The sequence below is a fragment of the Zonotrichia leucophrys genome, chromosome 3 (assembly GCF_028769735.1).
Source record: "Zonotrichia leucophrys gambelii isolate GWCS_2022_RI chromosome 3, RI_Zleu_2.0, whole genome shotgun sequence".
Taxonomy (NCBI): domain Eukaryota; kingdom Metazoa; phylum Chordata; class Aves; order Passeriformes; family Passerellidae; genus Zonotrichia; species Zonotrichia leucophrys.
In genome coordinates this window covers 38,436,478-38,449,532 of record NC_088172.1, presented here as the reverse complement: position 1 = coordinate 38,449,532, position 13,055 = coordinate 38,436,478, and the positions used below count along the sequence as shown (strand labels likewise).

The 13,055-nt window shown below is 44.0% G+C and overlaps 1 protein-coding gene across 4 annotated transcripts in view; it reads left to right on the top strand.

The window, feature by feature from the left end:
* WASF1 (WASP family member 1) overlaps positions 1-6,970 on the top strand; it is an 88,531-nt gene extending 81,561 nt beyond the window's left edge. For all 4 annotated transcript variants that reach the window (XM_064707871.1, XM_064707870.1, XM_064707869.1 and 1 more), the window contains 4 exons: positions 334-506; positions 2,468-2,647; positions 3,953-4,590; positions 6,062-6,970. In XM_064707871.1, coding sequence (XP_064563941.1) covers positions 334-506; positions 2,468-2,647; positions 3,953-4,590; positions 6,062-6,219 — 1,149 coding nt within the window. In that variant the 3' untranslated portion in view covers positions 6,220-6,970. The remainder of the gene's footprint in view (positions 1-333; positions 507-2,467; positions 2,648-3,952; positions 4,591-6,061) is intronic.
* Positions 6,971-13,055: the final 6,085 nt, after the last annotated feature.

The following is a 13,055-nucleotide window of genomic DNA, read 5'->3' as shown; positions in this document are numbered from 1 at the left end:
TGCTACTTTTTTATTTGACCATTATTCTGTATGTTTCATATGTAGTAGAGAGAGTAAATATGAGTGTCAGATTTATAATTTGATTCCAGACTTAGAATGAAAAGCTACTTAAACAGGTATTTTTCTCCATATTATTCAGGTTGTTAGCCACTAGTCTGATGTTTCTGGCTCTTACAAGTCATTCTGGTCTACATATTATGTTTAGCCTGAAAGCAAATTTTTCTTGCATTTGAAATGAGATTGTTTTTCATAATTTTGTGGCTGATGTTTATATGCAAGTAATTAAAAACCACTGTCTCAGTTGTCAGTTTTGTTTGCACAACTCTCCTACAGCAGAAAAATCTAGATCGCCCTCACGAACCAGAGAAAGTGCCAAGGGCACCTCATGACAGACGGAGAGAGTGGCAGAAGCTAGCCCAAGGTCCAGAGCTGGCAGAAGATGATGCTAACCTCTTACATAAGCACATTGAAGTTGCTAATGGCCCAGCTTCACATTTTGAATCAAGGTTCCTTTTTGTTTTTTCTATCCTTTATGAAGTGTATTCATACTGTGAACATGCATGAGAAGTGGTCAATGACGAGATGCTATTGTTCCCCTTGAAATGCACTGGAAATCACTGATTTAGCTTAATCAAAACTCAGGTTTGAAATTCTTAGTGTGTCTATAAAGGAGTAGTTACTGTGTTGTTGTTTTTAAGGGTACCATGTATCCTCATTGTATCCTTGAGGATGTGCTGTCCTCTGCAGCTTGATGGAGGTGTAGTGTCCCAGGTGTGTCACTGCATTCCAGTCCTGACCCACAAAATCCCCATTGTTCCAGCCTCTTGATTTTTCTGAAGCAGACACTGCCAAGACTATATCGTGTGTGTGATGTGAACAAACTTCCACTTGGAACTCAAATGAGAATGCTGAGCTTCCCTTTACTCTTGAACAAATCCCTGATTTGATTGACATTTCTGGTTATAGCCTATTACAAAATCCAACCTGTTGAATTCTCATTTCACAGCGTGTATTTGCTGGTGGCTAAAAGTAGCATTTCACATGGCAAACACCTGCTGTGCTTATGCTTCTGGTCTTGGTGCAAAATCAAGTCCATTTTACCAGCCAAGAAACATCTAATAGCAAAGAGGGCTGACAAGTAATGTTAGGCAGTTTGGGGATAATTTTTTTGTTCGGGGGTTTCGGGTGTTTTGTTGGTTTTTTTTTTTAATTAAAAAGTATTCATTGTCCTCCAAAAACTGGTTAATTTTTTCCCCTATCTTTCTGTGGTCAAAAGCACACCATAAGAGGGTATTTTGTTTAGCTTTGTAAGGCCTTCAAACAAGCTCAGTAGTGATGGTGAGTAATTATGACAACTCTAGGAGAGAGTGTTTGTTGCCTGAAAAGTAGAAAAACCTGCTTGTAAAAAACTTAGCTCAATTCAGAATGGAAAATGCTCTCAGTGCGTTTCACTCAGTGGGGTACAAGTTAAGTTATGGTGATTAGCATTTTTCTAGGAACAGCTTTATAGAATCTCTGTAAGCTGCTGTGTCAAGTCATTGGCAGAAACATCTGCTTTCCTGCTGTCCTTTTGTTATGTTGTATGTTGGGTTCCACTTTAGACATGCTTGTTTTATATCCAGGACCCTGGACTAAACCTTGATTATCTCAGTACTAGTAATGCAATTATTAATAATGCTGAAGTGCTTGGGAGCGCTGCATGTGCAGAACATGTTGTTCAGATACAGAACAGCACCATACTTTGAAATAAATGAGAAAGATTTTCACCCCTGAAGAACTTAATAGGCTTAGGTACTACAGTGGTGGCAGTATGTGGAAATGTAGAGTGTTGCTCTACTAGCTGGAAAGTGTTCTACAAACACTTTTGCTCTGAATTTAATAGAATTTTTTAAAATAAAATTCTGTAATTGAATAGTTAATTAAAATTTACTAACTGATCAGATCCTTGAGGCGTGTCTAAAGTTGCCATTAACAAGTTGAATCATCTTTATTTAGTGCTAGTACTCAATAGTAGATATTGATTGAGTCCTGTGTCTATTAAAGCAGCGAGTTCTCTGTATATATTGGAATAAAGATCCTCTGACAGAAGTTCAGCTAAATTATTCAGTTGTAAATTCTACCACTCTAACATCGATGGATGTTTCATGAATGTTGTAAAAGAAGAGGAGTTCTGATTGTATTGCTGTGTTTATTTAACTCAAAATAATGTGTCTAATAAACACTAAGGTCACACACATGGTGTAGAAACTATCTGATATACCTGTCAAAATCAAACCCTTGAGCTGCTAGAAGTAATAACAGGGAAAGTGGGATGAATTATTGAAAAGCCACACTGTATAATATGCAACACCAGTGGAGAGAAGATACTTGCATTCAGAATCAGACTGAAGCGTAGCACAGCGGCTGAGGGCACTAATACTGCCTCCTACTGAAGGTGAATTGGATCATTTCTCCCTGTTTCTTACAGATCCCAGGCCTATGTGGACCACATTGACGGGTCGTATTCCCTCTCTGCCCTGCCCTACAGCCAGATGTCCGAGCTGCTGAGCCGAGCCGAGGAGCGCGTGCTGGTGCGGCCCCATGAGCCGCCGCCGCCGCCCCCCATGCACGGCACCGCCGAGGCCAAGGCCGTGCCCCCCTGCGTCAGGTAGCAGCCACCGAGGCCTCGTGCCCTGCTCCTGGGGCTGCTGTGGTTATCCACCCCTGCCAATAGCTGCCAGCATTGCTGCTGTGCTGCCCAGGAACCCCAGCGTGCCTGCAGGAGCAGGGCCGCCGGGAGCTGGGTGGGAAGGCCGGCATCTAAATCCCATAGGGTGGAGAAAGGCCTCAGCTTGCCATCAACACTGCCACTGTGTTCTGAGTTAAATGGCAAGACCAAAAACTGTATGGAAATGCTTCTGTGAGATATGTTGGCATTTCAGGATGTAGTTTTGGAGTTTTGGAAATTTGTACAACTGGGATGTGTTTCAGCCTACATGAAAGGAAGAATATATCACACTAAGACAGCTGTCAAAACTATGTATTCATTGCATTTGCTAAATTGAAGTGCTTCTCTCTCCCAAAGTGGGTTTTTTTTCCCTACTTCTTTGTACCTTTTCAGAAGTGGATACATACATAGAATATTTTCTAGAGATGAAAATTTCTTTGTCACTCCCCTATTTTTTTATACCAAAAGTCTTATTTTATGGTCAGGCACATACAACTTAGAATAGTGGATAGCTAATTCAGATGGGATTATTACATCAGCAAGATTTTAGTGTCCTGAAATGGGTGATATTTGCTGCTTAGGAGATCATACACAAAAATGCATAACTCTTTAGATTAATTTACCACAACAGTTTAAAGAAATCCTCTAGTGGTCTTTCAGGAAAATAAATTTACTGTTCTCTCTTGTTTCTTCAGTTCACCTATTTATTGTCCTGTAATGAGTATCTAGCATATAACTGTACCTCTCTGTATGCAGTATTGATGACCTTTAATATTAGTCTCACTCATTTTTTCATCACACCTTAAGTATATATATTTCAAATTAACTTGTTTTCATTGTTTGCATTGTTTTGTTTTGGTTTTAAAGTTCTGTGAACCAAAACAGTTAATCAACTGCTAGTTCCCTGACTTGAGAAAGATAATTTGGATTTACTTAGGGACGACAGGGAAGAACTATATCAAAGGTACAGGAAATCTTTGATCAAGATGCAGGTACACTGTATAAGAACATAGATTTGGTTAATAGCTGAATTTGAGCAGAGGTCTTTTGGACACCCGTTGCAAGCTCTATACTGAAAATTAGACATCCTTATTTATGAGGTGTGGACAAACACCCTGAAATCATCATAGCACATAATGCTCTTTAATGCTCAGGTTTCAATGTTCTAAAGTTGCAGAAGTTAATCTATTACTATTTTTCCACTCTCTAGCTCTAATATCTTTGTTCTGTTATTGGATGTTGCAGTTCTACTCCTGGCTTGGTAGAAAATCGCCCTCAGTCACCAGCAACAGGCAGAACACCGGTGTTTGTGAGCCCCACTCCTCCTCCTCCACCACCGCCACCCCTTCCATCCGCCTTGTCGACTTCATCCTTAAGAGCTGCAATGACTTCCACCCCTCCACCCCCAGTCCCACCGCCACCACCCCCTCCCACAGCTGCTCTGCAGGCCCCAGCTGTGCCGCCTCCGCCAGCTCCTCTCCAGATTGCTCCTGGAGTTCTTCATCCAGCTCCACCTCCAGTGGCTCCTCCCCTGGCACAGCCCTCTCCCCCTGTCACCAGAGCCGCCCAGGTGTGCGAAGCTCTGCCTGTTCACCCCGTTCCTCCGCAAGCTGAAGTTCAGGGACTTCCTCCACCACCCCCACCTCCTCCCCTGCCACCTCCGGGCATCCGACCCTCCTCCCCTGTCACAGTTGCAAACCTCTCTCACCCTCCTCCTGTCCTGCATCCTCCTGCCACAACCATTGTCCCTGGCCCTCATGCGCCCATAATGCCTCCGTCTCCACCATCCCAAGTGATTCCTGCTCCTGAGCCCAAACGCCATCCTTCAACTCTGCCTGTGATCAGTGATGCTAGGAGCGTTCTGCTGGAAGCAATACGGAAAGGTAACGTTGGCTATTACACACCAAACAGAACCATCTCAGAAACCTGCTAAATACACGTGACCTTTGAGACTTGGAATATTTCACATGTGTAAGAAATTACAGGAATGCATCTCAAGTCTGTTTGTTTTCTATCCCCTACAGTGTATACATTGCCAAGTAGACAGGTTTTTTTCAATTTGTAATTTCACTTATCAGATGTTTAGTTTGGATGGCAAACCTGATTCTTTGTGGAAGTTAGGTTACAGAAAAAAGTACGTGTGTTTGTAGATGATCTGTGGAGATTATCTTTCCGTTTCTGTTTACCTGCAAATGTAGTTATTTCTGATCATCTACAAATTGTGTAGAAGACAAAAACGTTGGTTTTCACAGACTATTAGATAAAAGGGAAACGGATCAATTGGCATTGGAATTTTGATCATCTGTCACTGTATTACAAGATATAAGTGACATTCAGAAATCATTGCTGAAGACCTCAAGCTGTTAAGTATCTGGTCTGGACACTGATCTCAGTGCAGTAGTGGAGCAGCCTTTGCATTGCAAGGTGCCCATGGCAGAGTGCAAGAGAAGGGCAGAGCTTCAGGGCAGGGTTTTCCTGATGATCTCATGAGGAGCTGTGTGTGCCAGCTGGACCTTTCAGCTTATGGTGCCCATGGCCAGGAAAATCCCCACTGGCACCAGAACACACATTGGTGTGTGCTGCTGTTTGATGGTGGGGTGTCTTTCAGTAGTTAAGATCTCCCAAGTGTTTCAAGTCCTACATTCTTCTCTTCCCCTGTACTGCAGCACAGCACAGAATCTGTATGGTACTGTAATATCAGCAGACAGGCTATAGCACTAATTCAAAATATTTTTGCATGTCTGTATGCACATGAATTGGTAACATCACTGAAATCTAAAGAAATGTTGACAACAGCTGAGTACAACATGGGTGCATGAACATGCATAGAGAATGTCAGCAAAAATGAGAAAATAGAGCCTGCTGGTATAATCTTGGTGATTGCTGAGAACACTTTTGACCGAGTCATACCCAAAAAACAAAGGCTTGAGTTACCACAGCTTTGATCTCCAAGTAATACTTTATCCCAAACCAAATCATTACATGATAAAAAACAGAGTTAGAAGAGGTCCTGTCTTGTTGGGATATTCAAATAGCTGTAAATTTACATTAAAATTATTAATAGAGAGTCTAGAAAATGCAAATAGCAAAATGGCTTAATCACTTAGAGTGGTACTAAAAATGTATTTTAATGGAAAATCAGAACCAGGATATTGTAGTAGATGGACTCAAGATCTTGTCTGCCGCTGCAATTCTGACATTCTTCTCTTTAAAAGCTTGACAAAAAAAATTCTACCTGAGCAGGACAGCATTCTGTGTATTCATTTCTGATTGCAAAGCATTCTGAATCATGACCTAGATCCATGTGCAGTGGGGAAGCAGGAGGGTGACATGTTTGTGCTCTGCTGTTCCCAGGCATTCAGCTCCGCAAAGTGGAGGAGCAGCGGGAGCAAGAAGCGAAGCACGAGCGCATTGAGAACGACGTCGCCACCATCCTCTCCCGCCGCATCGCTGTGGAGTACAGTGATTCAGAAGATGATTCAGAATTTGATGAAGTAGATTGGCTAGAGTAAAATTATTACATTGCTGTACACTGCAAAATCGAATGCTAATGTCCATTGTGGTGCTTGTTCTTTGGAAGTTTGATGGTCATTTCTAGTGTTTTTTGTATTCTTTTCTTAACATAATTAATCCATGTTTTTCTACTTTTCAGTTTACAAAGAGCTCCTAGTGCATCTTCAAAACTAAATGTTTTACAGTGGCTTTTCTTACACATCTCTTTTGAAAGAACATACTTTGTTCCAATAGACCACTAAGTATTAAGCATGGGCAGCTGTTGGTAGAGTAGCAGATTCAATTTTTTGGCATATCTTAACTGTGCACTTTGTGAATTTTAAGTTGATGAAGGCAACTGAGATTGACATTCCAAGGGCAGCTGTATGTACTAATGAGCCTTATTCCACTTCTGATAGTATTTTAAAACATTAAACCTAGCTATCAAAATATCACTGCCTCGATCACACCTGTATACTAAAAGTACATATAGTTAGCAGCACTGAACACACTGAAAAGCAAATGGATCTTTGGGGGGGTTTATTATTGTTTTATTGTTGTTTTTAAATAATTATGGCCTTATTTGAATGTTTAGAGATTCCCCTTCCCTTCTTCCCTCCCAGGTACATATTGTGTGGTACTATTTTTGCCTGCATAATAAAAGTTTAAAGTTTTTTTTCCTTGTGAAATCTTTTGACTTAAACATGCTGTGTAACTTATGTAACTGTTAAAATAACAGTTTGATTTAATAAATGGTTCATTTTAAATGTTCCTGGGTGTTGGTCTTTCAATGAATCCTGCTTTTCACTGGTATACCTGAGAGATCCTTGGTTTTCAGGTATTTAATCTGAGGTGTACAAAGTTAAAGTATTTTCCCATCAATGTATCTTGATGAGATGCAGCAGTTAAAATCATGATTGATGAAAGATGATTTTTTAAGTGCTGTCTAGCAGTGCAGTGCATGTTTTGCACATCTTTTGTGTTTCTCTTCCCTGGAATAACTCCTTCAAGTCTGAGCCCATAGCCAAAAGCCTGTTGAGAAGGGAAGCGTGAGAGGGTGCAAGAGCTCTCTTATCCTGTGATCTTGTTCCTGGAAGATGGAATCCTGTAATAGAGGATAAGAAGTCTTGAAGGTCAGATTGAGATTTCTTGAAGGTGGAACATTAAATATTCTATGTGTTACAAACCAGCTTGCAGGGACACGTGCTTGTTAGCCTTCTCTTGGAATTGGGCAAAACTCCCGAGGGATACACTGGGGTAGGAGCAGTGTACAGCAACCCTTCCAGCTTCTCTGTCACCCTCTCAGCCTCCAGTGGCCTGCTGTACTCAAGACTTTCAACTGCAGCAGTAACACCTTTGTTAGTTTTGTGGAAGAAAAAATATTGTCACAATTTGTGAATCTGCATCTTTGCAACTGTGGCTGCAGATATGTGTGCCCTGCTCTCTCTTGAGTTTTTTCACAGTAGCACCATCTGGTTTGTTCTTTTGTTCTCCATTGACTTCCCAAGTGTGTGTCCTGCTTAACCCCTCATTGTAATGGTAAAGAAAGGATGTCAGAGCCACTTCTGCATATTTGATGGTGTTTCCTTGGATCTCAGTAATCCTAACTCACCAAACCTAGCTTGTCCAGAAGCTAAATGTGGGATCCTATTGTTGCAGCTGTAAAGATTTGAGATCATAAAGCAAAGTTCATTGTATGCAACCACAGCTCCCCTTTAGCCAGGGACCAAGATTTGCACTCCAGGCAGCTGAAAAGAACCTGAATTTCGTGTGCAGTTAGTTCTGCCATTCACAAAATTTCATTTCAACTGATATTTATACCTATTCCTTGCACAAGTCTCTGTAACTGATTTTTCTGGTGGGTATCACAGAAATCAGCCCGCATTGCCACTTAAATGGAGCAGCAGTATTTCTATACCCAGGCTCTAACTGTTCGAATTAGAGCATCTCACCATCATGCCTGCGTTGGTGGGTGTGCTCTGAGTGTGTCCAGGAACTGTGAACTGCATATAACTTACATAAAATGAAGAAAAAGGGAAGAAATTAAAGCAAAAAAACGCCCTTACTGTAACTGCAGCTATCACATAGCAGACTTGAAGGTATTAAAAAAAAAATCCTTATTGACAAATAGTTGTTATTGACCTGTTTCACTGTCTTGCTGATTAATAATATCCCTTCCAAGCTGGTACCCAGGGCAGATAAAGCACTCATGTAATATGACACAGTCACACAAAGTAATGAACCTTGCCTGTGAAAAGTCAAGAGTTAAATTCAGTTAACATTTCAAAGGCAGGATTCTTGGCCTTCTGCCACTGCTACAGCTATCTGCCATAGCAACTGGTCTCCAGATAGCAATAGCATGATTCACTAGTAGCAAGAGGTGATTGTTGAATTTGAATATTTGTGTTTGTAGATCAGCTCCCGAGCCGTGCATTTGCAGTCTCGGTGATTTGTGTCCCTCTTACTGTGGTCTCCAGCCGCCTTTCTCGTTTGGTGGAATGCTGTGCAGAGGGCTGCTGGGCTCTTCATGCCTGTGATTAGATGTGTAATAGATTATTGATTGCTTTGTCTTGTAAGGTACTAAATCAAGATTTCTGCATTGAACTGTTTACGGAGTCTGTTGTTTACCTCTGTACATTTGCAGCAGCTGGTTAAAACCAAGGCTTGAAGTCTGACACAAAAATAATGTGTCAGTAGTGTTCCATATAAGTGAAGAGAAACCTTTGTCTTCACCCTTTTCTCAAACTGTAATCTGGGACAGTTAAGAATTATTTGCCTCTCCTACTGAGAATGGGCAGGGGGGAGGAAGAACAATATAAAGTGCATGGAAGAAACAAAATCTGCTTGGTGGCAGACGACTAGGGAGGTGCAGAATTGGTCACTCGGGGGTTTTATCAAAAGATTAAACAGTAACAATGCAGCTATCATAGACAAACCAAAAACAAATCAGTAAATGGAAGAGAACAAGGACTGAAGAAGCAAAAATTAAAGAGATACATAATTTTGGAGTTTTTTTGTAGCAGTGTGATATGAACAGTAACCATTAAATACTAGATATTATTAAGGGATTATGTTATCTCTCAGTAAAGTGGGATTTTGAAATCAGGAGGCATTAAAAGGCCTTTAATTGATAAAATTATTCTTCTGTGCATGTTACATGGGAGCGCACTCCTCGGGATTTAGGTGGACACCATTGGACTGGCACACCATTGACTGTCTGGGACCCAAGAGTGCCAACAGGTAACCACAGTCCCCAAGGCTTTGCGACAGACTCCTCAGGATGATGGAACTATCCTGGCTTGGATGCAGCTGCCCCCGCTGAAGTGCATCCCACGGGATTTCCCTGGGGCTGTGAGCCTTTGTCTGCCTGGAGGATGCAGATGGGAACAGACTCTGCCATACTCAGTGTCCCCAGCCCATGGATCCCCTCGAGAGGGGCTCAGGATGGTGCAGAAGGCCCTGTTTGGCAGCGGGAGCAGCTCCCAGCAGCATTCCCACAGCTGTGCGGGGTTACGGCAGCAGCGGAGCCCCGATCCCGGCACGGCCACAAACCGCGGCGGTTCCAAGGGCAGACACGGAGGCGAAGCCTCGGCACCGGCTCTGCCGCCCAGGGCTGCATCAGCGAGATGTGACAGAAATTCGACTCGAGCTCCATCAAGTGTCCGCTTTGTCTCCTCAGCTGCAGGCCAGAATGAGTTTTACTCTCCCCGATCCTCTTCTGCAGATGCGGGCATTAAACACCAGGAGAGGAATCACAACCAGAGACCAGGGGCAGCAGCGACAGCGATCCCCCTTTTTGTCACCTCTGCCAATTGTCCCCTCTCCTTTCCCCTCCTGGCCACTTTTCACACTTGAAGGATTCTCGGGGCTGGGAGTCTGCCCACAGGAGCTTTCCACACGCTCTTTGGGGCTGCAGCTGGGAGAGACCTCCCTGATTCCCAAACTGCTTCCCGAGCACACACCAGCCCTCGGCAGAGGTGAGTTCCCTCCGTCTGTCCTCTGAGCTGCTCGGGACTGCTCTCCCCTCCCTCGCCCAGCCCCAGTGGGCTGGGTCGGGTTTGGGTGTTTCAAAGGCAGCTCCTGGCGGCTCGGGCCTTGCTTTGGGCACTCCCGTGAGCCGGGGCTTGGCGGGCAGCTCGAGGGCCCAGGGAATGCCCGGCAGCACCGCCAGGCACTGCCCAGGAGCAGGCAGGGCATTCTCATCCCACCCCAGCTGCTGCTGGAAGAGGACACACGGACAGGCCTCAGGAAACGGGCACTGGGGTACAGAGCAGATATAGCGAGGCTTTTCCCCCCTGCTGATTCCTGTGCCTGGAGAATGGGCTCTGCCACATTGTTCATCGCTCATGTTCCTCAGCTGCCAGCACCCCTTGACAGCAGCATCAGTAACAGCCTCTAAAGAAAATTGCATCCATCCCATTTCGTCTAAATTCTTATTTTTGCCGTATTTGCAGGCTCTGAGCAATTGCTCCAGCTACCTTCTTTTGACAACTGGAAGTGTCTGGGCACAGATCAGAGAAGTCATCAAGCATCTCTCACCAAATGGGGCTGAGTATTCCCCTTACGTTTCTTTACCTGATGGTTAAGTAACTTCCCTTTCAGACACAAGACAGCTGAGTGCCCCCTACAGACAGGTCGTTTTCATTTCCCACCTCCCCCATTTTAATGCCTTCGATGTCAGAGTGTTCTTTATTGCAAAACTTGTGACATTTTTGCACAGTTTCACCGCAGTATTATTCCAAGAAAAGCTGAAAAAATACCTCCCTTTCATGAGATCTTCCACTGTGTTTTAGCCACTTCTAATCCTCTGCTAGGCATTTCCTTCACCACAATTTTAAAATTTCAGAACAGGTCTCCTTCTCAACCCACCCCAGTGTTTCCTGTGGAACAAGATCCATGCTCAGTGTCATATTATCACAGCTTGATCTTGCACTTCAGTATCAGCCAGAAATAACTCCAGAAACTGCCTGAGACTTCTAACCTTGTGAGAAAGCAGCTCACAGCCTGGGTCTTGGCATGCTGCTGTGGTTTAGAAATTCCCCTTCATGCCAAGCAAATGCTGGAGGCTGGATTTTTCCCAGTTGCATTTTGGCAAGGCCAACACCGGCTTGTAAGCATCACCAGCAGGACACACAGCCCCACACGGGGATGGAGGAGACCATCAAGCAGCCTGGGCAAGAGGCTGCCCCTCACACTGCAGCCCAGATAAGGATGCATCTTCTGGGTTTTAAAAGCACAAAGAAGTTAGCAATGCTCCCAGACAGGACAGGTGTTCTCCACAAGCCAGCATCCTTTGCTGGTCAGTGGGAATCCTGGCAGTAATCCAGCTGTGGTTAATTAGGAGAAAACATGAGGATAACTCCTTTGCTCCTGTGTACTTTGTTCCCTGCATGATGGCTGTGCACCCCAGCACCTGTTCAGGGAAGTTTCAGTGCCAGTGATTTTCTTTGGATGAATCAGAGGTAGAAAGAGCAACTCAGACCCTGTTCCCACAGCAAAGAGAGCCCAGCTCTGGGAGCAGCCAAATCCGTCTGGGCTTCCCAGACAGCTCCTCCAACTCTCTGTAGATCCCTCTGATGGAGACCTCTAGGGTCACATGGAAAAGTTACCACCCTAAATCCCAGAAATGTTAAGGCCAGGATTTGATGCCTCCTTGGGTTTTGAAGCTTTCCACTGACTTGACACATCTCTGCAGCTTGCAAAATCCCAGGATGTGAGCTTCTCCTGAAGAACCTGCAAATGAGGGTAGAGCCAGCCCTATCCCCACAGTGTCCCCACAATGTTGACTCCACATCCCTTGAAACCAGGAGGCATTTTTGGGAAGATGTGTGCTGAAGCTCTGCCCCAGCAGTGGCCGCTGCCACAAGACCTGAGAAAATCCCACAAGGGCAAGGTTGAAGGGGCTCCCATGGCTGCAGCCCCACATGACCATCATCCCTCATTCAGACATCACAAATTCCTGCTGGAGCACCCTCTGTCAGCCACATCAGCTCCCAGAGCTGGCCAGCCTGTGACACCTGTAAGAAGTGTTTAGCAGAGGTCTGCTGGCAAAACATCACCCCTCCCAACACACATGGGAGCAATTACTTCTTCAGGTTTTTAGTCTGTTTTAAGTAGTCCTCATATTCTCCATAAATTTCATTAGCTGGATTTATGTAGTCTCTAAACTGCAGTATTATGGGCACAGCAGGAAATTATTTGCTGTTCTGGTGAAAATGAGTATTTCCTAGTTTTGTCAATGCAGGGAATTACATTATCAGGGAAATAATAACCAGCTGAACTGAAGGAGGGTTTGATTCATGGTAATTACTGATTATATGCAGATTACTTTATGGCTTTAATTCTTTGGTCTCCCACTGTTTGCTTGCTAAACCTCTAAAAAAAAAAAAAAACAGGCAGCGAGTATATGAGAGTCTTGTTTGTAAGGCAAATTACAGAAGCTAATTTGTTGATTACATGAAAGGAAGCAGAGCTCTGCACAGACCAGGACAGCAGTGGGAAGGAGCCAGCAGAGAGCTGTGCTTGCATCCATCCTCAGCTGCAGCCACTTCTGTGCTGCTCTCCAGCACCCATTTCACGTTCCCAAGATTGCCAGCCTAACCTGTGCTTAGGGCTGCTTCCACTGGGGCAACAGCAGGGCTGGAGGTGCTCTGTGCCCTTTGTCTTTCACCCCTGTTCAGCAGGTGGAGATAAGGGGATGTATCAGTTCATTTGTGATCAATGCACCTGAAAATATTTCTTCCAATTCAGTGCAACCACCAGGCCCTTGCAGACTTTCAGTTTTAACTAGCACTATGCTTTAAGGAATCAGAAGCTGGTTAGCAAACTGCTGCTTTTGACAGAAAGCTATCCAAAA